Source organism: Tamandua tetradactyla, chromosome 12 (assembly GCF_023851605.1).
Source record: "Tamandua tetradactyla isolate mTamTet1 chromosome 12, mTamTet1.pri, whole genome shotgun sequence".
Lineage (NCBI taxonomy): Eukaryota > Metazoa > Chordata > Mammalia > Pilosa > Myrmecophagidae > Tamandua > Tamandua tetradactyla.
Window position 1 is genome coordinate 65,505,065 of NC_135338.1, and position 27,138 is coordinate 65,532,202.

The 27,138-nt window shown below is 38.0% G+C and overlaps 1 protein-coding gene across 19 annotated transcripts in view; it reads right to left on the reverse strand.

Annotated features, from left to right (window-relative positions):
• PEAK1 (pseudopodium enriched atypical kinase 1) overlaps nt 1-27,138 on the reverse strand; it is a 363,497-nt gene that overhangs the window by 71,678 nt on the left and 264,681 nt on the right. For all 19 annotated transcript variants that reach the window (XM_077123673.1, XM_077123672.1, XM_077123660.1 and 16 more), the window contains one exon: nt 9,233-12,492. In XM_077123673.1, the coding sequence (XP_076979788.1) occupies nt 9,233-12,378 (3,146 nt within the window). In that variant the 5' untranslated portion in view covers nt 12,379-12,492. The remainder of the gene's footprint in view (nt 1-9,232; nt 12,493-27,138) is intronic.

Consider the following 27,138-nt stretch of genomic DNA (forward strand, 5'->3'; position numbering starts at 1 on the left):
ATATAATAATAATAATATTGATACATTAATTGTAATGACAGTACCATACTAAGTAAATGCTGGTAATAGGGAAAACTCTGTGTGTGTGTATCATACAAGGGAACTCTGTATTTTCTGCATGATTTTTCTGTAAATCTTCAACAGGAAGGGAGGAAGGAAAAAGATGAGAGGGAAGGGGAGGTGATGGGAGGGAAGAGCATTAGGCTGTTTCAAGGAGAATAGATTGTAAGGGGAAAGACATAAGCAAGGGTTGTCTTAAATTCTGGTCCCCTCATAGCTCTAGGTTGCTAGCTGCTGGAATGCAATATACCAGAAACAGAATGGCTTTTAAAAAGGGGAATTTAATCAGATGCTAGTTTACAGTTTCAAGGCTGAGAAAATATTCCACTTGAAACAAGTCTAAAGAAGTGTCCAATCTAAGGCATCCAGAAGATACCTTGGTTCAAGAAGGCTGGTGAAGTTCAGGGTTTCTCTCTCAAGTGAGAAGGCACGTGGCGAACACAGCCAGAGTTTCTCTCTCATTTGGAAAGGCACATGGTGAACACGGTCAGGGTTCCTCCCTCATCTGGAAGGGCACATGGAGAACTTGGCATCATCTGCTAGCTTCTTCTCCTGGCTTCCTGTTTCATGAAGCTCCTAGGAGGCATTTTCCCTCTTCATCTAAAAAGGTCGCTGGCTGGTGGACTCTGCTTCTTGTGCCTATTCATTCTGTTCTGCTCTCTGAATCTCCCATTCTCCAAAATGTTTCCTCTTTTATAGGACTTCAGAAACTAATAAAGACCCACCTAAATGAGTGGAGACATGCCTCTATCTAATCCAGCTTAACAACCGCTCTTGATTAAATCACATCTCCAGGGAGATGATCTAATTACAGTTTCAAACATACAATACTGAATAGGGATTAGAAGAAATGGCTGCCTTCACAAAATGGGATTAGGATTAAAACATGGCTTTTCTAGGGTGCATACATCATTTCAAACCAGCACACCTTAAGAACACTTTTGTAAACGGATCTCTTCTTTACCTTTACCTCTCAGAAAAATTATTGCCAATAATAGCAAGCCTAATTACGTGAATTTTTCCTATTGCTAGATACTGTGCTAGAGCTTTATAGATAGATTTATCTAACCCTGACAATATTTCTATATGGTAGGTATTATTTCTTTTGTACAGATAGGGAAACTAGCTCAGAGAGGTTAAGTCAAAAGACACATAGCTATTCAGTGATAAAGAAAGAATTCAAATTTTTGTCTAACTCTTGTGGTTGCATTTTTCTCATTATGCAATATTATTCCCCATGTTGTGGACACCAAAGAGCTGCAGAGATGGTAGGTAAATTAGTGCTTCTAAAAATGATGGTTTACAGTAAAGAGAAATTGCAGGAAGATGGCAGAATAAATTAGTTTCCTTGGAGAGTTCAACCCTGCTCCAAGGAACAGCTGCTAGAGAAGTGACAGGAAGGCAATTGGGACAGCGATTCCAGGGTGTAAGTGACCTGGGAGGGTCATCTACAACACATAGGGAGGCCCTGGTTGCAAAAGCTGAAGAACTGAGATGCAGAGAACCAGAGACTGTCCAGCTAGTGTAAACACCCTGACACATCCCTTTGCAAATGGAAGCCCGGAGCCCTTAGGAGTACACAGACAGGAAGATGGAATCAAGGAAGTAAATTAAGCTGAGTCCCTTGAAGGTGATACCCTCATGTGTGCCACCCCGTGCCTGACCTGCAACTCCTCCCACCACTCATCTGAACCCCATCACCCATTCACCCCCCACCATGTTCCAAGTGCCACCTGGCTCGACCACCCCCCTCACCAACCCCTGTGTGTCCTTGCCCCACATCCCCACCCCATGCACACGTGCAAGTCTGCTCCAGCCTGCCTCACCCCTTGAAAGTGGTTGCCTGTGCATCCAGGCTGCAGGCATTCACCTTCACATTAGGGCAACACCTGCCCCTAGCCCAAACAATCGTGCAACCCTGCCTTGCCCCCTCTGAGGTCTATGCACACATACATCAGCTTCTTGCTGACACAGATCTGCACGTGCAAGTGCACACAAGCGTGCACATCCCCACTACACCCAATCCCAGCCCATGAAAGTGCAACCCCGTGCCCTGCTGCCCCTGAGCTTTGTGCATGCACAGCAGATGCACACCAGGGCCCCACCTCCCAGACCCATGCACAAGCACAGCCACATCCTTCCTGCAGGGACCTCGCATCCGTGCACTGACTTCCTGACACCTGTACTCCAATCCCCTGCCCCGCACTCAAGCACACCCTTGACCTGCCCCACCCCTCCACAAGCACTCTGCTTCCATACCTGGCAGGTGCTCCCATGTGTATCTCCCTGGCCCTGCACATGCCTGCACCCCTGCCCCACCTCTGCCCACATGTGTACACAAGTGCCAGGACCACACCCACCCAACATCACCTGCCACTATCCCATGTCCTGCAACCCTCCTGACCTGTGCCCTGCCCATACACACTCATGCATCTGCATCCCAGCCCCCCTGGACACTTCTTTTTGTACAAGGACACACCCACGCCCTGCCCTGCCTGTGCCCTGTACCCCATACCCTGATTACTCACGACCCCCGTGCTTCATGTGCCCACTCACATCCTGCCTGCACACCAGCCCCATGCATCTGTATAGCCCCCATCATCTGCCTCCCACCATGCCCTACCTCTGTGTTCCCCATGCTGCACACTGCTCCTGCACTCCAAGGCCTCCCTGAGCTGCACCCTGCTCCCACGACCCCTGCACCACACCTCCACAACTCTGTGCCCCGTGCACCCCATGCCCCCAGGCTCCAGCACAGCTTTCCCAACACATGCCTATATCTGTGCTGCAACCTTTCACCACACTGTTGTCCCCTGCCACATGCCCTACATCCTGCTCCACATTCATCCCGCAAATACAAAGCTTTAGACTACTGAAGGAAATCAACTTCGAAAGTAACCCTATCAAGATATTTATATGCTCAAAGGCAACAGAATATCACTAAGCATATTAAGATGCAGATAGATATAGCCCAGCCTAATGACCAAATTAAAACACCAGAGAAGACAAAGACTTTGGAACAACAAATCAGAGATGTTCATATAACTCTACAAAATAAAATCAGTGGGATGGCTAATGATATAAAGGAGATAAAGAAGACACTAGAAGACGGGCCATGGTGGCTCAGCAGGCAGGGTTCTTACCTACCATGCTGGAGACCCAGGTTCAATTCCCAGTGCCTGTCCGTGCCAAAAGAAAAAAAAAACGAAGACACTAGAAGAGCATAAAGAAGAATTTAAAAGAATAAACAGAAAAATAGCAGATATCACAGAGATTAAAGATGCTTTAGACCAAATAAAAAATACACTAGAGACAAAACAACAGATTTGAAGAGGCAGATGAAAGAACAAGTGAACTAGAGGACAGGACAACTGAGTTCTAACACATAAAAGAGCAAATGGCAAAAAGATGGAAAAATTTGATCTCAGGGAAATGATGGCCAAAATAAAGCACGCAAATAAAGAATCATCAGTGTCCCAGAAGGAGAAGAGAACAGTAAAGGGCTAGAAAGATCAGTTTAGGATATAATGGGGAAAACCTTCCCAACTCTTATAAAGGATATAAATATGTAAATCAAAGAAGCCCAATGAACTCCAAATAGAATAAATCCAAACAGGCCTTTCCTAAACACATACTAAGCAGTCTGTCAAATATTGAAGAGAAGCAGAAAATCCTGAAAGTGGCAAGAGAAAAAAACTCTACTACACACAAGGGAAACCTCATAAGTCTGACTACTCAACTGGGACTATGGAGGCAAGAAGGCAGTGGTCTGATAGATTTAAGATCCTGAAAGAGAAAGACTTCCAACCAAGAATTCTGTACCCACCAAACTGTACTTCAAAACTGAGGGAGAGATTAAAATCTTCACAAACAAAAGCTGACAGAATTTGTCAACAAGAGATCGGCCCCACAAGAAATACTAAAGGGAGTTATGTCAGCTGAAAGAAAAAAGGACAGGAGATGGAGGTTTGGAAGAGGGCACAGAATTGAAGAGTACCATTGAAGTTACCTTTCAAGGGTGACTTAAAGGATAAAAAGAGAAAGAGGGAAAAGATATACAGCTCTGACAAATAAAATCCAAAAGATAAGATGGTGGATTCAAGAAATGCTTTTACAGTAAAAACTGACCCACTGTTATCCCCTTCAACAGTATTTTCCATATCCTAGTCCATTTTCAATTTTAGTACCAGAAGAGATTTTTTTTTAAATCATGCCACTTTCCCGCTTAAAAACTATTTCCTTTATAGAGTGTACAAGATAAAGGTCAAATATATGAACATATCATGCAAGACTCTTTACTGTCTGTCTCAGCAGTTCTCAAACTTTTTGGTCTCAGGATTCCCTTACACTCCTAAAAACTGAGCTGCAAGGGCTCTTGTTTATGTAGGTATGTCCATTGACAGTCATAGTATTAGAAATTAAAACCGTTCATTTAAAAACGTTAATTCATTTCCAAATCTCTTTAGTATCTGACTTAAGAGGAAGCTGGATTTTCATATCTGTACCTGCATTCAATTTACTGTGATATATTATTTTGGTTGAAGTATATGAAAAAAAAATCTGGTCTCACCCAGATACGTAAGTAGGAAAGGGAGTATTTTAATAGCCTTTTAGATAACTGTGGATATTCTTCAGTACCATACCAAAACTTGATAAGTGGTGGTTTCTTAAGGTTAGACACAATGTGGAATCTGAAACCATATCAACGAATTACTTTTTCTACTCAGTTACATTAAAATCCAGTAGTTTAGTAGAATTCTCACCTGCTATGCGGGAGACCCAAGTTCAATTCCTGGCCCGTGCACTTTGCAAAACAAACAAAAATTCAACAAATGGCGCTGCAATAACAGGGTATTCACATGGAAAAAGAATGAAATGTGACCCCACCATACAGCATACAAAAAAAAATCCAGTAGTTTACCTTGCACTATGAGTGGCTCTTTTACTCATGCATAATTTTGTAATATCATGCATTGGGTCATTTGGAAATTACTGGTTCACCAAGTTATCCATAGCTTCCAAATGTTGACACATTTAATACATGTGTACCATCAACATTATCGGGAAAATATTTAAGTATTAGGAAGCTGTCAAGGTCACTGGGGCAGACATAAATTTTCAAAAATTCTTATTTTTGCTAGAAAGCTTGAATTTTATCATTGACAACAAATATTGTCAGTTATTTTCTTCAACGTGATAGGCTCACTACATTCACTTTTAAGAAACTATCTTCTAAACATCCAGGTCTGAATAAACTTTATTTTGTCTATCAGTTATTTTTTCAAGGTTTTCCATGAAAAAGGGGCAGTAGTTCAATTTTGCAACTCAAACAATTTCCCAAGTATTTTTACTTGAGACAGCCATTATACTTTGGTATGGAGCAGAAGTACGCTATGTGTACTTTGCATTTCATCACACAGAATTTTAAAATGACAAGTACTCAAAGGCTGAAATATAATAAAATTTACAATTTCATCAAGAACATTCTTAATTGAAAACTGGCTTTATAAAAGGAAAAAAATACTAGTATAGTTAGTGCCACAGCTTTGATTTGTGCTAAGTTGCCACTAGTTTTACCCACCATTGTTTGTCACCATCAGTGCAAATGCCAACACTAGAAAAGACAATGTCTTAGTACTACTATGAAAAGAGATGTGACCTTGCATGGACTACACTTTAAGATCCACGGATCTATCTGCTATCCTTCTTTTCCAGCCACATGTCCTGCTTCTGTTTGCCATTATCCTCATCTCTGTGACTCTGCATATAGTGTTTCTTTTGTCTGCAATGTCTTCTCCAACCAGCTGGCAAAATCTTATTTAGCTTTTAAGATCTGGTTTGAATTTTATTTCAAAGAAATCTGTTTTAAGATAATTTAGTCACTGTTTGCTTTGTGTGTCTGTGCCACTCTGCACATAAATTTTTAATATTTATGATACTGTGGGCAGAGGGGTTACTGAGTATTTTAAAGTGTCCAATGTGCCAGACACCCATGTTAAAAGTCTTTTATATATTTTCTAATGAAATTTGAAATTAATTTGTGATAGATATGATTATAACCACTGTACACTGAGGGACCAGACATAAAGCCAAAGGAGAATTTGAACCCAAGTTCATTATTTCAGCAGTGTCACAATCTTTCCCCCTATTTGCTCTGGGGCCTAATACCATATATGACTTATAGCTAAGATGTTTAATTTATATCTCCTGAAGAGTAAAATAAATGAACATAGTAACAATCTAATCATATAATGAAAGAATCTACACAATCCCTATCTTTCATGTTTCCTATCTTTTCAGGTTCTGGTCTGGTACATTATTTTTTTATTCTTTATTCCTAATATACAATTTAGATTTGGAATCTTCATTTACTTAGAGAAAAACCTGTATTTTCATTTCTTCCACCAATGTGTTTCCAGCTGTAGGATGGTAATTTAATGATTACATTGCCATTAAGCCAGAAACACAAATGTTGACATTTGACAGTAATGTTTTTCTTCTCAAAGTTGCTTCAAGTAAATACCAATGGTGTATCCAAGTAAATGAGGTGATTATCCAAAAAGCAAATACTGTGTACTCTTCAAAAAGTGTGTTCATGCTTTAAACTTTTCAAAAAGTTAGTGAAAAGGGAGATTTTTTTAAAAAAAACTATTGAATATCTCTTTTTCTACTTGTCTGGGATATTATAAAATGTGAAAATCCTAATGTGCAGCTAAGAAAAGCCTAATATTTCAATCACTGCTTTACTTACTATAGCACATATTTTTAGAATGATGGTGAGACTAGTGGTTCTCAAAGTGTGGCCCTGGGAAAGCATCAGCCCTACCTAGGAACTTGTAGGAAATGCAAATTACTAGGCTCTTCCTCAGGCCTACTGAGTCAGAAACTCTGAAGTGACCAGCCCTTTAGATGATTTTAATACATGCTAAAGTCTGAGGAGTAATGGGGTATACTAGTCATGTCACTTGGAGTAATTGATGTTGCTCATAAAGAATTGATATGTAATTGGAAGATATGACAGACCTAGCTGTATAATAAGGGGTCTGTCATGTCAAGATCCTGGGCCACCCTCAAGCCCAGATATTAGCTTGCAGCCAAAGGAAAGAGTCTCATTCCACAGAAGAGAGGCTGTGTTATTTCTTGGTTCTGCTTTCCAGGGTATGGATAAATACAACACAGATGTTTTTAATGAGGAATAAAATCATCTATCGATCTGTATGAACTATCTGTCATTCCCTTGGTAGGTAACTTCAACTATGTGCTGCTTAAATTGCTTCTTTCCTAAATAGCAAACTGTAATATATGCATTTTATTACTGTTGGAGTATAACATTCTATCATACACATTCAACTACCAACGACAATACTGCTCTTTCCAGGAATATATTAGTTACCACTATTCTAGTTGCTTTTTCTATGAGATGGACTTAAAGAAAGCAGGGACTGGACTTGTTAGTATTTTGACAACAGGAGGTAAAAAGTTCACTTTAGTAAAGAATATATATATGACTTCCTAGCATTTTCATAGCAAAAGTGAAAGCATTAATTGTTCACTTCATTTTTATTTGTACTTTTCCAAAGGAAAGATGGTGAGAGAATCTGCCCCATTCATCAGTTTGCTGTCTTTACCAGAGAGAAGGCCAGGTCCAGCAGAGAAAGCATTCTGTAAGTCAGGAAGGAGGAAGACCCAGAATCTGATGAATGAAGTACACAGAGCATAACTGTTTTGTTTTGTTTTTCTTTAAAGGACTGGGCTATAAAGAAATCATCCTATTTGTCACAAACTAATTAATTTGGCTTACAATACAAAATGAGAAAGAAAAACTTGTTTCCTAAACACAAATGTTTATGTGAATGATTCCAAGTGAAAATGTAATTCTGTTTGATCTTGTGTTGTATTACCAAATCAACACAATAGGAAGATTATAAGCTTTAGAGTAAGAAAGATCTGAGCTTGAATCCTGGCTCTGACAACTACTAACCATGTGACTTTGGGCATTTCTTAACCTCTCTGAGTTTCAGTTTCTTTATCTGATGAACCAACCACTTTATAAGGCTGTTAGAAGGACTTGAAATAAATATTTGGGATGTGTCTTGCACAGTGCCTGATACAGAGTCAGGTGATCAATAATGGTTATTAAAGTGTTTAAGAAAAGGCATTAAATGCCCAGAGAACTGATGTGGGTATTCAATCTGCTAGCTAAATTGAGGATTATACCATTGGGTCTCAATCTCAGTAACTAACTAATACCCTATTTCACCTTCATGCTAAATAACTGTAAACTGCTCGGTGACTGCCACATTCTTTCTCCCATCTTTTTTCCACATTTGGAAGATAGAAGGGCTAGCAATAAAAAAAACCAAACACAAATATTCCTTTAAAAGAAACTAATGCCTATGGAGATAACACTTTGGTGAAAGCCAGAAAGAATTGCTTGAAGAGTTTTATTTCATCTACAATGAGGGAAAGAATTTATTCATTTGATCTTTCTCATACTATCATAGCATTTCTTTTATTTTAATATTTTTATTTTTCACATATTTTCTCTTTAAGAAAACAAACAATATACTTAAAACCAACAACAATGGATATCTTAGTTAGTATAACCATAGGCATATTTAAATAAAGTATCCATATAATCATTGTCAAGCCAGTAAGTTTCATAAACCAATTTAAAATTGAGGCTACATATTTGGATAGCAAAGTTCTTAAATTTTAAGTATTAAAAAATAACATACATACCATTTGATGATCTGTCAAAACTGCGAATGTTCTTAAAATATCAAGTAGAAAGTTCTTACAAATATCTATTTTGCTATAATAATAACTTATGTTCCTAAACATTTTCCACTATCATAGCATTTCAGAACAAACTACTATTCATTGCTATTAAGGTGTTATGGATTTGCTTTTCTATATTAAAGTCACTTTGCCTTCACTAGAATGCAGCAAGCTACTTTAGCTAAAGATCCAGGGCTATAACCCTTGTTTGTGCACTAAGATCACTCTAATAATGTTCTAATCTTGGAATGCTGTTGTAAAGATGGACGATGGCCACAGAGTGCTGCTTACAAACAGAAATAGCTCTTACCCAATTTTAAAGAGACAAAAAACTTAGCACCTGAAACTGTGCTTAAAAAATTTCCACATTCTAACAGTCTATTTTACATACCTGAGAATTTTTTTAGGGATCTGTGACGGAGAAGAATGATTCCTTTTCCTTTTCTCTGAATCCTGTAGTAACGAATCCTCTGTTCCACTCTTCTGTATGATGGCTGCCTGGTCTGCCCCCATCTTGCTCTGATCCAGATTGAGCTGGCCGTGAGCAGGGTCACACCTGTACATGAAAACAATGGCTGGCTTCTCACTGGACTCTGCTTTTGCTTCTGTGAACCAGTGATGGCGCTGAACTGGAGGAGGGGGCAGCATGTGGATGACTGTGCCATCCAGGCCCACCAGTTTCCCTTTCTCTCGCTCTTTCTCTTTGTCGTCCTCCTCTTCAGTTTTCCGACGGCGGAAGAAACTCTTAAAAGATATCCAGCGCTTAGGTTTTGCATCAGCTGCCCGCCTGCTGCCTTCAGAGTGCAAAACTGATTCAGCTTCTGTTGATCTGGTAGGGCTGGTTGGCTTGGTCCAGTTGGTGAAATGCCTCTGCAAAAGGTTACTTGCATGGTAAGGAGAGGAAGTGGAACGTGGTGGGGGAAAGGGAGGTAGTGGTTCACCTTGGGGGTTAGTTGTTAATTTGGAGGGAGGAGTGGTGACTGGTTTTGAGAGTGGGTCTTTCTGCATTTTGGTGGTGGGACTTTCTGTGGTCTGAGATGCTTCAGCCTCACCACTAGGCTGAGATGTAAACAGAGATTTGGGCCTGACTGGTGTACTCTTAGGTGCACTCCTACCAGCATCGGCATCTGGAGGAATGGCATAAAGCTCTTCCACACTGCAAGCTTTAGGGCCAGACTGTGGCATTTCTGGAGGAGATGGTGGAGGTTGGATAGAAGCCACAATCTGAGAAAGTACTGTGCTTGCTTTCTCCCGGGTGCTGCTGCCACTGTCCGTGGTCTGAGACTCCTGAGTGCCTTCTCTTTTGACCACAGATTCTTGAGTGGTTCTTGGGATCTTTACTGGGGAGTTGTGGCTAGAACTATAGCTTCTCTGTGGTGAAGACTGACCTCTGTTAAGACAGTTGTTAAATTCCTGAACCTTCTGAGCCACCGAACCCCTTTTACGCTCTGTGCTGTCTGAAAACCCTTTAGCTTGGGGACATTCAGTGGGTTTGCTAGTGGTATTATCAGGTACTTTGCTTTCAGCTTCTATTTCTTCATAAGTATGGCTTATGATACTTGTGGTTTTTTCCTTCACTGAGAGTTCTCCACTTGTTCCCAGAAAACTTTTGTATATGGCTAGATTGTCATATGCATTTGGATTAATTACAATGGGAACTTTGATAGCATTTTTGGAACTCCGAGCATAAGTTGGCTCATCATGGATGATAATTGGAAAAGGTGGCATACCAGCATTGTTATAACTATTAAATTTTATTTCAGACAAATTAGGTGACTTAACAGGTATAGTTTTGGAGGAAATATTTGTAGCTGTGGGTGAAGTGGGTGCTGATTTATGACAGTTTTTCCTTGGAGGGATGTTTGGTCCAGTTCCACCACTAATTAATTCCACTTTAGGTATCTTTTGTCGTGGACTGGTACTGGAAGTCCATACTTCCTGGTATCGGATAGCACTGGATTTTTGGTAATGGGCATTTACTTGTCCTGATGTCAATGTAGGTGATGTCACTGGAGAGTTTGGAGTAGAAGATAAGCTTTTCGTCTTGGGGCTGTTGGCAGGGCCCTCTAAGTGTTCACTGGCCATGGCAGCTGACACGTCCACAACAGTATATGGCTTGCACAGTGGTTGTTCTAGATTCACAACTCGGTAGGGCCTGGCTTGTTCTTCTGCAGGGACAAGGTTTATGGTTATTGCTTGTCCAGCAATATCGGTAGAGGTTTTACTTTCTTGCTTCTCAGTTTGTACAGCAATCTTGCCATCCTTCTCTTCTAATCGGAGAGCAAGGACTGCTTTGTGTGTCTCTGGAACTTTTACTGAGCTTTTAAAAGCTTGTGATGAGTCCTTTTCCTGATGACTATTAGAGAGATTTTCAAGATTGGGTTCATTTTCCTTCGTGTCCTTAGACTCTTCTGGTTTACCAGGAGATATTCCCCCATTACAAATCTTCTGGGATAAACTACTAGCTGTCTCAGATCGTGATTCTTCTGTTAAAGAAGAATCTGGTGAAGTGGAATCAGATGACATGGTGCTCTGAATGCTGCCTGGTCCGTAGGAGACCACAGAATTCTCTTCATAACCATTCAGGATTTCATCATAGCTGTCATCATAGTCTACCGCACAGATTCTCTGCAGAGACTTATTTCGCAGGGGGACAGTATTCCATTTTTTGTCCACAAAGAATCGAACAGGAGACAAAGTGTTTGCTCTGAAGTTAGCAAAGCGAGGTTGCCCTCTCATGCGGATTTCCATGGCCAACAGCTCTTCATCACTCTCATCCCAGCTCTCATGCTCCTCCTCCATGTTACTGAAAAGAACATCTTCCTCACTCTCCTCACCACTAGAAAACTCTGGGTAACAAAACCGGCCCCCTTCATTACTGATCACTTCTGTACTTCCACTCAGAATAACATGCTTTCCCTGAGTATCTTTTATCCCTCCGATCATGCAACTTGGCGGAAGCTTTCTTTCCAAAGATCGTTTATAGCAATTGTTTATTCTTCCTAAGAATGTTTCTTTGGAGTTTGTTTCATTTCCTCTTACATGAGGGGTGGTACCCAAGCCTGCTATCTCCTTTAATACTTCAGTTAGTCCATTATTGTTATTTGAAATCTTCTTTGCACTATCATTATTGCTATAAGGCTTAGGAACATGGCTAAACCCTTCAATATCATCTTCATTGTTATTGTTAGGTGGTTTCTGACTCAAGGCAGTCCTGTTTCGGTTCCATCCAATGATAGCAGGTTTGTTCTCACAGTGTTCTTGGATGCTAAGCTCACCACATACACTTTGTCCATCTGCCACCATCATAGTGGGCTTCACAGCAATAGTGGGTTTTTTAGCCACAGGAGGCCGGAAATTTCCGGTGTTCCTGATGCGGTGGTTGTTACTGTGATTGGCGTTAGTTTTCACATTGCCTTGGGTGATGGGTGTCTTCTCAGAGTCTGGGGGGAGCTGGTGTAAGCTTTTAGGTTTAAAACAGTTTTTGCATTCACCAGGTTTCCAAACGTGTTCAGTGAAGGTGTTACAGGCAGACATGTTTAAAAACAGAACTTTATAAACAACGCTTTCCTTTCAGGACATGGCAAAACTTTCATTCATTAGTTTTCACCTTCCTTATGTGTCACAGCAGCTCTTAGAAGGACGGTTGATCTGTGGGGGGGAAAAAGAGAAAAATCAGAATGAAAAAGGTTCTATGCAGCTTCCTATAATGAGGGACTTGAAAAAATTGGCTCCATCCCTAAATATTTCCTTAAATTAAAAGATTAAGTGAGAGATAAACTAATTTGGTTTGTAATCTCTCTTTATCCAATCAGCATTTTGGAGAGTTAGCCTTTTAGCCACAATTTTAAATACACTCATTGAAACATGTATATTCTTTCACTTTTAGACTGTATGACAGTGATACTGTCAACCTTCTCCACCTGGAAATGCCTTTAACAACAGTATTTCTGTTATCCACCAACCTCTCTGGCACTTTGAGTTCACTGTGGGTTACTTTTTCTTCTTCCACTTACTTTTTAAATTCTGGATACCTCATACACTCCACTCCTCAAAACAGTGCCAAAGAACTAATCCTTCTGGCTACCTCTTTTCTCAACTCCAACAAACTTATCTCTAACCAGCCTTCCTCCAAACCCAGGCCACCATCTATCTTTTGATTTATCCTATAGACCAGTTAATGTTAGTACAATCCACTAAAAGGGTCAACCTTTAGACCATTCTTGACATGCTGTCCCCACTTCCAACTGGGTAATTTACAATCTCCCTAAATTGGTCTTGTCAGTTAAAAAAAATTAAATTGTGATAACATAAATGCATCATAAAATTTACCATTTTTAAGTGTACAGTTCAGTGGCATTAGTTTTTACAGTGTTGTACAAACATTCCCACAATCCATTACCAAAATTTTTTCAAGTCTTGTCAATTTTACCTCCTACATTTCTCTGGAACCCATTCTTACCATTGCCAGACACTGCTAGTATTTCAAATACTCATCATCTTTGCCTAGATTACTGCAATATGCTGTTAAATAATTTGCATGCCTATAGTTTCACCCATTCTAATCCATCCTCTATACCCTTGTTACTCAAAGTGGTCCTCTGATCAGCAGTATCAGCCTTACCTGGGAACTCTGTTAGAATTGCAATATCTTGGTTCCCACTCTAGACCTACTGCATTAGAATTTGCATTTTAATGAGATTCTCAGATGGGCCCATTGTTCTATACCACTAGGAGATTTATCTTTCTAAAATGCTAATACGACCACATTGTTATCTACCATAAAAACTATTCCATGGCTCAGTTTTACCTAATATACTGACTCCCAAATGCCAGTGTACAGACTGGGAATGCTAGCTAAATAAGAACCATCTGGGAAACCACCCTAGACCACCTGGTCAGTCTCTGTGGAGAAGGTCCAGGAATCTGCATTTTAACAAATTCTCCAGGTAATTCTAAGAGCAGTAAAGTGTTGGAACCTCTGAATATAGGATGAAATTCAAGCCCTTTAGTCTTTTCATGATATGGTCCTTACCTACCTTCTAGAATCATGTCTTAAAAATCACCTACTCTTCCCAGGCTATGCACCACCCCCCCCCATCCAAATTCAACTACTCTCATCATATTCTCAATTCTACTAGGCTACTTATTTCTCCTTTTCAAAACCCTAAGACATACTTCCATAAATGAGCACTTTTACTTTGTCTATTTTCCCACTAGTTTTTGAGCTCTTTTAAGGCATAGACTATATCTTATTCATCTTTGTATGTATAACATATGGAGCTGAATAAACACTGATTGATTAAATATGCTAGTTTTAAGGTTTATTAAAGAAAGCATCTGGTGGCTGTATCTCTCTAGCCTTAGCTGCAAACTTTCCCACAGAATATACCACTACAGTCTTAGGTTCCTACTTTGGTATTATAATAAGGTGGTAGAAGGCATATAAGAACTATCTTAATGGCTGGGAAGTTTAACTTCGTTCATTTTGCAATGATAGTGCAGGGGCCCTGGTTTGATCAGAAAGCCAGCCTTTTGCCAAGTTTCAGCTCATTTCTAAAGAAAGACAAAATATTTTCTTTAGCTAATATATACAAAGCTAAGTCCCTTGTAAACAATACTTGTAAAGCACTCTGCCTTAGAGGAAGAAATACAGACTTAAAGACCAAAGAAGTCCAGGGAGCCCAATGACCTGGCTAACATCTAAATTCATTCTTTCCTGGAGAACATTCTTGTATCAAGAATGTACAGAGAATTCTCAAAAATCAACAACAACAAAAAACAAATCCAATAAAAACAACTGACAAAAGATTTAACAGACACTTTCTTTTGTTATATAAGTAGCAAATGCTCACTGTGAGAATTCAGAAAAACGTAAAGAAAATAGAAATCATGTATAATCCTACTACTAAGAAGCAATTATTATTAACAGTTTGAGGCAATTCCTGTCAGTCCAGTCACACACACACAAAAATTTTTTTTAACATTCTTTGTGAACTTAGTACTATGTGGCATTGACTACAAAAGAATAAGGCATCCTGGCCTAACATCTTAAATCCAGCCCTGGTAAGACAGGAATTAATTTTTCTCTTTGTAGTTAGGATAGTGTATTTTCTTTTTCTAAGATTGGTAGATATGTTTAAAAAGAATCCCCCCAATTTGAGTCCAAGTTAAGTAAATTTAGTCAAAAGATGCCTCTGTTGAGTTGATTAGCAGCTATCACATTATAACAGGAAAGTCACATGACAATCACCAAAAACACATCTAGCTTATGTCAGTGCTGTGTGCAATAGAAACCCAATAATAAGACTAAGCCTTTGAATTTGGCAATCTTCCATTAGTTCTGTGTTTATCTGTATTCATGGTGCTATAAAACTAAGAGATAAACGCAGCAAGCACCTTTAGTAAGCACCAGATGGAGCTGCTGTCTAAGCCACAAAGCCTTAATGATGAGAGTTTTACTTCAAACACTATGTTTGGAGACAAAGATGTGCACTTAGAGACACCATCAAACTATTTTACTTATGACAAGCTATGCCAGATACAGCTCTGTCTAAAGAGTAATCTTTGAATTTTACTGCCTTTGTGGACTGACTTCTACGGCAATCAATAACTAGTAGCTTTCCCTGTGCCACACTGATACCCCCAAAATGGGAAACTCTAGTTACCAAAGTTATGCTTGAAAAATAAGAAATATGTCCCCTGAGACACTTTAAATAAGGAAATATGACAGTTTACGCTGGTGTCTTCTATTTACCTGCCAGAACAGGTCTGATACAGAGCACCCAAAAGGAATGCTTGATAAGAAAAGCTCATTTGCCTCCACATGCTTTATAACTTCAAAGAAAATCCTGCCGATGAAATGGTCGATGGAAGAGTTTAATGGTTGAAGCTGTTCTTAGAATCTAGCCAGGATTCCATGGTCTAACATCCTATTTCATATTTGACAATTCTCAGGACCAAAGCCCTTCAGGCTATAGATGAAGCTATTCAAGAATAGTCTATTTCATTATTTCACTTCAACTCTTGACAATTTTTTAAGAACCTATTATTGTTTTTCACTCTCTCTACTGCTATAATACAATGACAATAATTCGTTTGCTTCCAATCCAAGAGCTCTAAGTAGATTTGATACAAAACAACCAAATCCATACTGGATTTTGATATTAAAAAAAAAAGGCCAAAAGAAAGAGCTAGAATTCCTCAAGCTGAATGAAATTACCAAGCCAGTGAAAAGGGGGAGAGTGTGTGGGTGGTATATTAAACACCATATATGAAACATTTCCTAAAAGCATACCAGGAGAATCTGTTAATAATAAAGGAGGATGGGGAATGCACTGTTAAGCTCCTTCCCCAATTCTTTGACTCCCAGAGGCCATTAGCTCTCTCCATAAAATCTGTCAGACTGTCACTGAGGCTGAGGCAGAGGCAGAGGCAGGAATCAAGATTCCTCACTGCTGCACACGGTCTTTTAAGGACACTCTTAATGAGGAACTATTACCTTGATATCATCCCAGACATTACTCCATCTCTAGGAGGCTAGTGTAAAATTTATGAGCCGAAGTTCTCATTTGGCTTTTGTAATGGAACATGTGGGTCACTTATATAAAAAGGAAAGGAAAATGTGACAAATATCCCCACGTCACTGTTCTCAACTTTTCCTTCTTCCAGAGTGAAAAATGCTGACTTAACACCTCAACCAGCTGCCAAACCTTTCAGAAAATGAGTAAAAGGGTGGGGAGAGGAAGTGAAAGCAAAGCTGCAGGAAGAGGTTTTGTTGTAGATAAAATACAGCTTTAACTTGGCACACAAAGTGGAAATTCCATGAGTAAAATGAGCCCTCTTACAGATCTAACCAAAGAAAAAAAAAGGTAACACAGCTTAAGAACAGGAAATATCTTAAAACTTGAAACGTGAGTTCTTCTGTTAAAAGAAGAAATCAAAGTAAAACTTGCTTAATTTTGAAAACTTAACTAAAGCTTTATTGAAAGGAAGAAGCCCATCCATTTCCAATTGTCCCAACCACAACAGTTTTTTTCTAACAATTTGATGATCCTGTCACATGATAGTCATCACAGCATATGAATTGTGCAATAGCAAATGCACACTGGACAGGAGCACTTCTCAGTTCTCATTTTTAAAACTCTTTCATGAACCAATTAAGTAATAGTAATAATAATAATAAACTTGGTCATAACTAGTTAATTATAAGATTGTAATTTCTAAATTATTCCCTGAACTCACCTCAGAGCCCTACTTATGAAGGTAAACGTCAGAGAGAATATTAAAATATTATCTAAAAACAGCCAACGACCAAGTCTTTCATAGCATTATGCTTTTTGCAAGCTGTTTCATCCTCTAATGCTGTTCCATTTGGCAAAACCCTACTTATCCTTCAGGACCCAGTTCAAATTTGCCTCTGTGATGACGCTTTTCCTGAGTTCCTAAATACCTTCATTAGAATACCACATTGTAAATGATGAATATGCAACTATGTGATGATATTAAGAATTACTGATTATATATGTAGAATGGAATGATTTCTAAATGTTTTGTTTGTTAATTTTTTTCAATTAATAATAATAAAAAAAGAATACCACATTGTACTGTAATTATAGAAGCCCCTAGAAAGTAGGGCTGTGTCTTTTTCATCTCTGATCTCTTGCTTGGAATATACTAGATACTAACTAAATGATGGCTGAATAATAATTTTAGCTAGCGTTTACTACTAAATGCCTGGCACTATCTGAAGCACTTTACACATGATAACTAATTCTCATACTATACTATTTTTAGTTCCACTTTACAGATAAAGGCAGGCATGGCAGAGCCAGGATGGATGAAGGCAAGTATGCATGCGTAAATGGTAGGGCACAGCTATTCATGGCATCTGGAGGCAGCTGTAGATATAAGCATGGTGGTACACAAAAGTGGTCCTCTCAGCAGCAGCAGCAGCAATGCCCACCACAGTGGAATTCCACTGTAATCAAAAAAGTGTTAGAAGTAGGCACACCCACACCTTCCCTAGCTCAGCTTTGAAGTGGGCATGGTCCATGTGCTCACCGCATAATAAGCTAGGCACACCCTCAGCTACCTGAGCTGCTCCAGAATGTGCTTTTGTACCCTTGTCTTTCCTTTTAGACCTCAGAGGGTTGAGTTTGACCTTCAATCGAGCCCAGCCTGAGTCAGGAGCCATTCTTTCATATGTGTATGCAGGGGTGGGGAGGATATTTGGCTGGTTGAGAATAAGTGGTGAGATGCTGCTAGAAGTTGCCTTTCTGCATTCCATCTTCTCCAATGCCCCCAACCACAGAGCTAACTGTCAAAGGAAGAAAGCTGAACTATAGGCCAAATTATGGGAGTTACAGTTGATTGACACTGAGAAATTAGGGGAGACACAGCTGACTGCGATGTGAGAAGACATGATCTGTGATTTAAGCAAAGGGAGTAAGAAAGGAGGGAAATAAGGCCAGCGGAAGATTCAAACATAAAAAGCAAGAGGGAGAAAAGGAAATTGGGAAGGAAAGGGAAATAATAAAATTGTTGATTATTCCAAGAAAAATTCCCCTTGAGTGTTTTACAGGAACACAATTAGAGGACATAAAGCAATAGAGGCATTTGTTACCCTTCACCATTTTTGGAAGCTTTTTTGTCTTCTGTGACTTATACCATTGGTAGGAGGTATTATTTTTCCAAAAAAATTAAAGTTTACCTCTCTCAGCTACAGAGAAGAATGAACAATACACACATAAAACATTTACAATTTAGATTTTTAAAGGAGAAAGGTACTTCTAAATTAATAAAAGTCTGAATTATACATTACTTTAAAAACTCATGAAAACAGTATCTCTCATACTAGGATCCAGGATATAATCTCAAGGGTCTATGAAGTATCCAAAAGAGCTTTAATACTGAAGTGAAAGCAAAGGTTAAAAGTAAAATAAATTAATATAAACATAAGCTGGATCATCACAATGGTCACTTTTTAATAAGCATAGTGTATATTTCCACGTCTACACATCCATGGATTTTTAATCTGACCCCGCACCAAGCACACTACTTTAATAAGGAATAATGAGAAAAGGAGGAGGCTCACTTAATATGTAAATAATGCATTCCCACCATTTGAAGACTACAATGGCATCATGGTACAGTCACTGTACCTTGTTCCAATTTTTGATTTTCAGCATCCTAAAAAGAAACGTGTCAGATGAAGAGAGCCAGCCAGGTAATGAAAGCTGCAAAGGCACCTTTGACGTGGCAGGCAGCTCTCTACTCACATGGTCAACAGCAATTTAGTTTCAGCAAAATATCATCTATTGTACTAAATTAATGTTAATTTGCATTTCATTAGTTTTGTAGGGGTTTTCTGTACTTATGTTTAAAATTTTTTTTGGTTTATAGCTAAATGAGAGCTATAAGCATAAAGAATTTACACCTCATTTAATGTTTGTTCATATATAAATAAAATTACAATAATAATGTAAGTCCACTCTGAGAGACTGCAGTTATTTTTTCCCCAATTGAAAGGGTCCATAAGTTACTCACATTTAAAAAGTAGTACTTAAAAACAATACTCTCTGAAGACAGGTAAGCATTCCATTTATTAATTTGCTAAGCATCTGTAGAGGTAGTATAATAAGTTATCCACTCACAGCTGTTATGAAAATGAAGTAAGACAAAAAATATATAAAGTGTCTAAGACAGACACTGACTCATGTTAAGTATTTAATGAATATGACCTCTTTCCTCCTTCATTCCAATCGAGGACAGGAAGCGTGATCCCTTCCAGTTCCCTCCACACATATCCACACCCTATCAAATAAGAGTCTGGAAACCTATTTCTATGGAAAGACTATTAAATGTCTTGGTTAGATTTCAATTGTCAAGGATGGCTAAGTTGAAAATTTCAGTAGACTTGTAAACTTACCTACTTATCACACTGTTTATAGAGGGAAAATGTACTCCAATTTCTGAATAACAGACTTGCAAAAGAAATTTAGCATCTCATCCTGGCTGTGTTTTGAATCAGTTTCGAGAGATACTGTCAGACTATATCAGGAAGGAGTTGCTGAGCAAGAAGGTAACAGGATACTACCTGTGCTTTAAGAATTCTGGTGGACATGAAAAGGATATGTTGGCAGGAGACAAGGTTAGAAGCAATGTGGCTGGTTTAACTGTTATAATACTAGACCAGATAAGGCCCCAAAGAGGGAATGAAGAGCATGGGCCAAATGCACAAAACTTATTGACCACTGGGATACAGGGGAAGAGGGGCAGGGACTGAAGATACCTATGGGGCCTTTCTACATCAAAACCCAGAATGCAGAGAACAGCATACTGAAGTATCATGAATTTCCCAGCAGCATGTTGAACTACTGTCAATTGTGCTAGCACCAACTGCACTACATTAACTGTAGGGAATAATGAGAAAATTGATGTTTGAAGAACATTTCAAACATTTTAAAACAAATTAAGTGACTAAACAGTTTTCCCACTGAGAAATATCCATGTTTTTATTTCTGTTTTCTTATATGAATTTGATTGTCTTTAGTGCAAAGGGTTTGATGACAGCAATATAAAGAATGCATGATACTGAAGTGGAGGGGAGCTAAAGAAAAAAATAAAGCAACAATTCTCTACTTGTCTTTCTCTTTTTTACTACAGAATAAAGGCAGAAACATAAAACCTGGGCTGAGTAACTAAAGCGATGGGACCAGTAATGGAGCATGAAAGTTGGGTACTGTGGCGAGAGGATTCATGCACCCCAGATAGGAATGAGAAAATGCTAAAAGATTCCCACAAGGCTGTTCTCGAGAAAACAACCAGGAACTTGGACTCTGTGGAGTTACTGGATTTAATATACAGGGGACCACAGTTTTATAGAGGAAAAGCTAAATTACCCAACAAAAGTATGTCTACATTGTCTTCATCAGTGAAAACCTAACTGTCTGTGATCTCTAGCACTGGAATATTACAAAGAACCAATGCCCCTCATCTGTCCCGTAACTACTTGTTGAAGACTACTTTGAAAACGATTGCTTTTTTAATTTTTTTGCTTTGTATATAGGTTACATTATACAATAAAAAAGTTTTTTTTTTAAAAAAAAGAACCAATGTCTCTCTGAATGGGAAATGACAGGGAGGATGCCATCCATTTCTGAAGAGGTGGTGGGCGCCTGGTGCTGGTGGCTGCCAGAGAACTAGGTATTATTTCCATTTCATCATAACACAATTAGCAAAACCCTCAGAGGTACATATATAACAATACACAAGGCCAATACCAATTAGATATGTATCCTTATACAAATTACTCAAACTTTCCAAGTTTCACATTCCTTATCTTTCTTGCAAAAATGAAAAATTTCTTTATATTATAAAAGCAATCATAAAACAAAGATTTTTAAAAAAACTCACTAATACTTTTTCCAGGTATTTTTCCTATACACAGGTCAAGTAATTCACATATACGGGTATGCACATACACACATACACATAGACGCATTTAATGAAATGAACTTGCTTTTTGATACCTTTAGTCTTTTCCAAAATTTATAATCTATTTAAAACATATAAACGGATTTTGGGTTAAAATGCCATTTTGAATTACTCAAACAACAGGAGAAATGAGTTTAAGCCAAGAGTCCTTTAATAACCTCATTTAAAATTATTTCTCATATATAATAAGAAACAATGGTCTTCTCTATGAAAATAGTTATCTGGCAAGAGTACCTATTCAGGACACAAAGTAGAGAATTCTTTAGGCTTTCATTTGTAGATTCTTTTATTACACACAAATTTAATTTGATCAACTCAAATCAGTTGTGCTGATGTTGTTTGTACAGAAATAAAAGCAAATGCTGTACTTATAACTTGATAAATGATAATCTGCCTTGTTCATGCTCCCTTTTAGTTGTATATCTCTTATACACTTCACCATGAATCTACTGCATCATTAATGTCAATTTATTTGAACAGAGATGAGTGTCTCAGTGTTCAAAAAGGTGCCCAAATGCCCCTTCTACTATCACTCCTTCAAAAAGACTCATTCTAACCATCTTTTTTTGTGATCCTGCCTACTTCCAATTATTCAAGGGGCAGAATAACTTTCCAGAGCCATACCATTTGCTGCTGTCCTCTCAAGCTCCAGAGTTCAGCTTCCAACTACCTATTAAGTCTTGCCATACAGAATTAATGATCTTTCATTCAAAATGCACTCCATCTTCATCTGGGTGTCATAACAATTAATGGTACCATAACACTTGCAGATATTCAGGCTAGAAAAACCTGGATCAACTTTGACTCCTTCTTGTCCTTCTCATGCTATATCCAATCAATTGCCAGGTCCTGCTCTCCAATCTGTCCCCTCTCTTTCATACTCCCTAGCCACAACTCAAGTCCACAATGTCATCACTATGTCTGAAGTACTGGGATAGCATCTTGTTGTCTTCTCATTCATCTAAAATACAGATCTTCATCACTTTATTTACCTCTTCATAAAACCATAGCGGTTCTCAGTTGCCTATATAATACACTTGAACTCCTTAGAACGAAATGAAATATTCTTTGTGATCTGATGCTCTTACCTTTCATTTTTTTATAAAGCATCATCTCCTACTCGCCCACCTACGTTCAAAATTCCATAGATTTTTTTTTTGCTCCAGTCAAATGCCAACTTCCCTGAGAAGTCTCTCTAGATCCTCCTTCTAAATTAACTGCTCCCTCCTCAAAATCCCCATCACGTGGCATTTATGGTTACTTGCATACAACTCTCTCTTTCTCACTAGTCTTAGCTTCTTGAACAAAGTAGACATGTCTCACTCACTCATTTTTATATTCTTGAGCAAATAAATAAATGATGCTTTATTATCTGGTCTCACAGAACAAAATAAATTAGAAGGGGGTAGAAGCATTCAGAAAGTGACAAGTGACTACCTGACAGCAAAAACAGAGAAAGAAAAACACCAAAAGCAAACATGAACTCAAAAGCATTTTGGTGTAGGGTAAACAGCCCTATTTCTCTTAAGGGCATCACCATATTCTAGAATAGCAGTGGACTGATGTTGACACTAATCATAGCAAGACAGCAAGAAAATGCTAAATTATGTTCAGTATCCTGTGTTTAAGAAAGAAAGAAAACAACAAAAATATGATATGTATTTTGGAAAGATTGTCATACAAATGGTTTTATATATTTATTTATTTTTTAAACTTATTTTGTATTATTAAACCAAGCATGAACATTCTTAACATACAAACATTCCATGTATGGTATATAATCAATGGCTCACAATATCACCACATAGTAGTATATTTATCACCATGATCAACAAATGGTTTTATTATTTACGTAAGTTTATATATTTAATTATAAAATAAGCAAATTTATATAATAAAGAAAGATAGCAAGAAAAAAACCTCCAAATCTTAGGGTACATTTTTCTAAAAATTAGGTTATTCTAAATGAAAACATTTTAATGTTTAAAGAGCTCAAACCTATAGGTATCCAAAAATTTGGCTAACTAGAACTCATCCTTTCAAAGGACATAGAGAGTTAAGATGTTACGTATCATTATATAAAGTTATTCAGCCAACCCTCCTGTTTCATTGTGTGACTGGAGAATGATGGGGTGGGGAGAAAATAAGGAACTAGGGAACAACAACAAAAAAGATAAAAAATGGAGAGTGAGACCACCCTCCCCCTCTCTGCGTGGGACATGACTCCCAGGGGTGTGGACCTTTCTAGCAACGTGGGACAAAGATCCTGGAATGAGCTGAGACTCGGCATCAAAGGACTGAGAAAAACCCTAGAATGAGCTGAGAATTAACATCAAGGGATTGAGAGAACCTTCTCGACCAAAGGGGGAAGAGTGAAATGAGACTAAGTGTCACTACCTAACAAATTCCAAACAGAGTTGAGAGGTTATCCTGGAGGTTATTCTTACGCATTAAGTGGATATCACCTTGTTGTTCAAGATGTAGCGGAGAGACTGGAGGGAACTGCCTGAAAACGTAGAGCTGTGTTCCAGTAGCCATGTTTCTTAATGATGATTGAACAATGATATAGCTTTCACAATGAGACTCTGTGAATGTGAAAACCTTATGTCTAATGCTCCTTTTAGCTACTATATCAACAGAAGAGTAGAACATACAGAATAAAAATAAATAATAGGGGGAACAAATGTTAAAATAAATTCAGTTTGAAATGCTAGTGGTAAATGAAAGCGAGGGGTAAGGGGTATGGTACGTATAATCTTTTTTTTCTCTATTATCATTCTGTTTCTTTTCCTGTTGTCTTATTTCTTTTTCTAAATCGATGCAAATGTATTAAGAAATGATGACTATGCAACTATGTGATGATAGTAAGAATTACTGATTGTATATGTAGAACGGAATGATATCTTAATATTTTGTTTGTTAATTTGTTTTAATTAATAAAAAAAGTAAAAAAATGTTTAATTGGGAAAAAAAAGGAGAGTGAGAGATAAAGGGGGTTCAAAATAAACAAAAGGTGGGAGGACAATCAAGACAAATAAGAGAAAGACTAGAAAAGAAAAAAAACAGCCCAAATGTGAGGAGACATTCAGAAAAAGGACAGCTTGACTTTCATTTTCCCTTTTCCTGACTTCCTTTGTTCTAATTGACTTCAGGCTGATGTGTGTACCCTTAGACGCATGCTGAATTCCAATGAAGTTCTCCTACACGTGTACTTTATACCAACACAATCCAGTTAAAAGGATTTTAATTGGTATGCACCATTCCCTGCAATTTCAACATTTTAAAAATGAATAGTCTCACTAAGTACCAGATGGTGACATGTACTAATTAATCAGGCCTATTCAATGAATGAGCATATTAAAACGAATGCACCTATTAGACAAGTGTTGCCAACGCTCCATTCTGAGGAAGCCTCCCCTTAAATGAGAGCCCATGGAAGGTGCAGATTTACTGTGCGATACTCACAAGTGTCTCCTGCAATTACTTGCCGCAGCAAACCATTACTCTTGCGTCTCCCTCTAGATCACTCGATATTTCATGCTAAGCAGACTGTGAGGCCTGCTATCCCCCTGTAATCTGTTCAACCTTTGTAAGCAAGAGCCAGCTAAATACTGGGTTTACTATTTTTCTACTACAAACTCATCAAGGTCAACTGTTAAAGGACAACAGCTAAGAGACAGATCAAATGAGGCTCTTGAACTAACTTCCTTTCACCGCAATTTGTCTGTCAGGCAGCTAAGGCCTGAGCATTGCCAGCTGAGGGAATAAAATAGTACAAATAGAAATTCTGCATGACAGGGCTGCCATGTTCTGATTTTCTTTAAATATTGTTAGCACTGAAGATAAAGGTATAATTTATTGCTAGGTCTCAACACTGCTTCTAGGTACTCTTTTTTGAAAGAGAAAGAAATCCTAGAAGCCATTTGTTTTCTTAGATCCTCATACTCATTATTCTTCTATTTTATATTATTGTGGACCACTGCAAGTCCAAACGTATTCTAATAGTAGCAAATTCCCCCAAATATCTCTAGACTTACTGAGAAACACTGGTCTCTGATTTGTTGAAGACACTGCAAACTGAGGGGATGAATAGGTAAGGAAGCAGCAAAGCATAGACAAAATATGGACTTTGAAGAAGAAAGAAGTATTATAAAACACACGTCATCTGGTACGCAGCAGGCACAAAGGCCTAACAAATGTTAGTTTTCTCCCTTAGATGGTAACATACAGTAGGGGAAATTTTTGTTTGCTTGTTAAAAAAAATCAACTTGAAGGGAAATCTAACTGAAAAGAACCTAAATATGATTAACTTTGGAGAATTTAGAGATTATGATAAAAAATGTGACTTTTGGGCATACCTTTAAAATTAAAGTCAATATACTTTAGTTGCCAAAGTAAAGTAAGCCTCAAAGACATATTTTGAGAAACCTGTGCTTGTTTAAGATGTATGGCAATGGTTATTGCTTAAAATCAGAATAGTACCCAAAAGAATTTTTAGAAGTAGGTATACCATTTATAGAAACAACAAAATTTGTAGTTACAGACCAGACAAGCCTCCCTAATGGCAAACGCAATTTTTATTTTATTACTTCCCCTAGGCTGTTGCCTATAAACAAGGGTTAGAATTAATTCATTATTCAAACAGAGTTTAATTAACTTGGATATAATTAAGAGTTCAAAATAATATGAACATTTTCATCAAGAGGTTTCTGGGCAATAAATGGTGCAATAATTTTTTGAAAATTTCTATTGCTTTATTTTAATAATTTTTGGTAGATGTTTATTATTTTTAAAAATTTGGTTCTCCCTTATTCCTCTTACATAAGAGAATTTTTAGTAGAATGTTCAGCAAACAAGCTCTTATAGGTGTCCTGTATCATGAGATGATAAGACAAATCCAAGAAGACAAGACATCAAAGCTAATCACAATTCCCAACCCAAAGGAACCATGTTAGAAAATCAGAATGCTGTCTAACAGAAGAAGCAGCAATGATTTATAAAAACATAAGTGGACTAAGACAACGTTCAGACCACTTTAAAAATAATCTATTGCTAAACTGTGAAGAGCACAATTGATCAACACCCTACAAGCCCATTTTTCATTAAGGCAAAAAGACAGAAAGAAAACACAATGCTTCTTGAACATAGAGGATGTGAATAATTTAATGTGAAATCATGTGAAAAAGGACATAGGAACTACTCTTAGAGGATAGGTAAATTTACCCAGAAGACTGCACTATTATTGCAGCTTAACTTGATTTGAAACAATATGGAAGTCTAAAATAAATACCAAGTTTAACAAAAAGCAAATGAGTCAGATACACAAAAACAGCCAGTGTGGTCTGACATCTAACACAGTCGGGGTGGGAATTGTACTTCACTTCTATCTTTAAGATACAACTCTGAATTAGTCATTTATGCCTCTCATTATGTGGCAGGCTACATCCAAGGTGCCTGGAATTCCTTGGAAAGAGGTCATGCATATATTAACATAAAAACAGACTCTGAATTAGCTTTTCCCAGATGATATACCAAAAATGACAAAAAAGACAATTAATATTCAGAAAATGCTAGACTCCATGTTTATTTTGAACACTGAGAAGAGCCTTGATTGATCAAAGGGAGGTAAGAATTAATTTCTTCATGAAAACAAAGATGATGTCTGGAAATGGTGAAACAGTGGTGTCAGGACAAAAGCTTGTCGATTTACACAATAATCTGGGTCTCAAAGTTGGAACGACACAGTGGTGAAACTCATTTTTAGAATCTGTTTCCTGAAGTCAATAACTGTAATCTTTA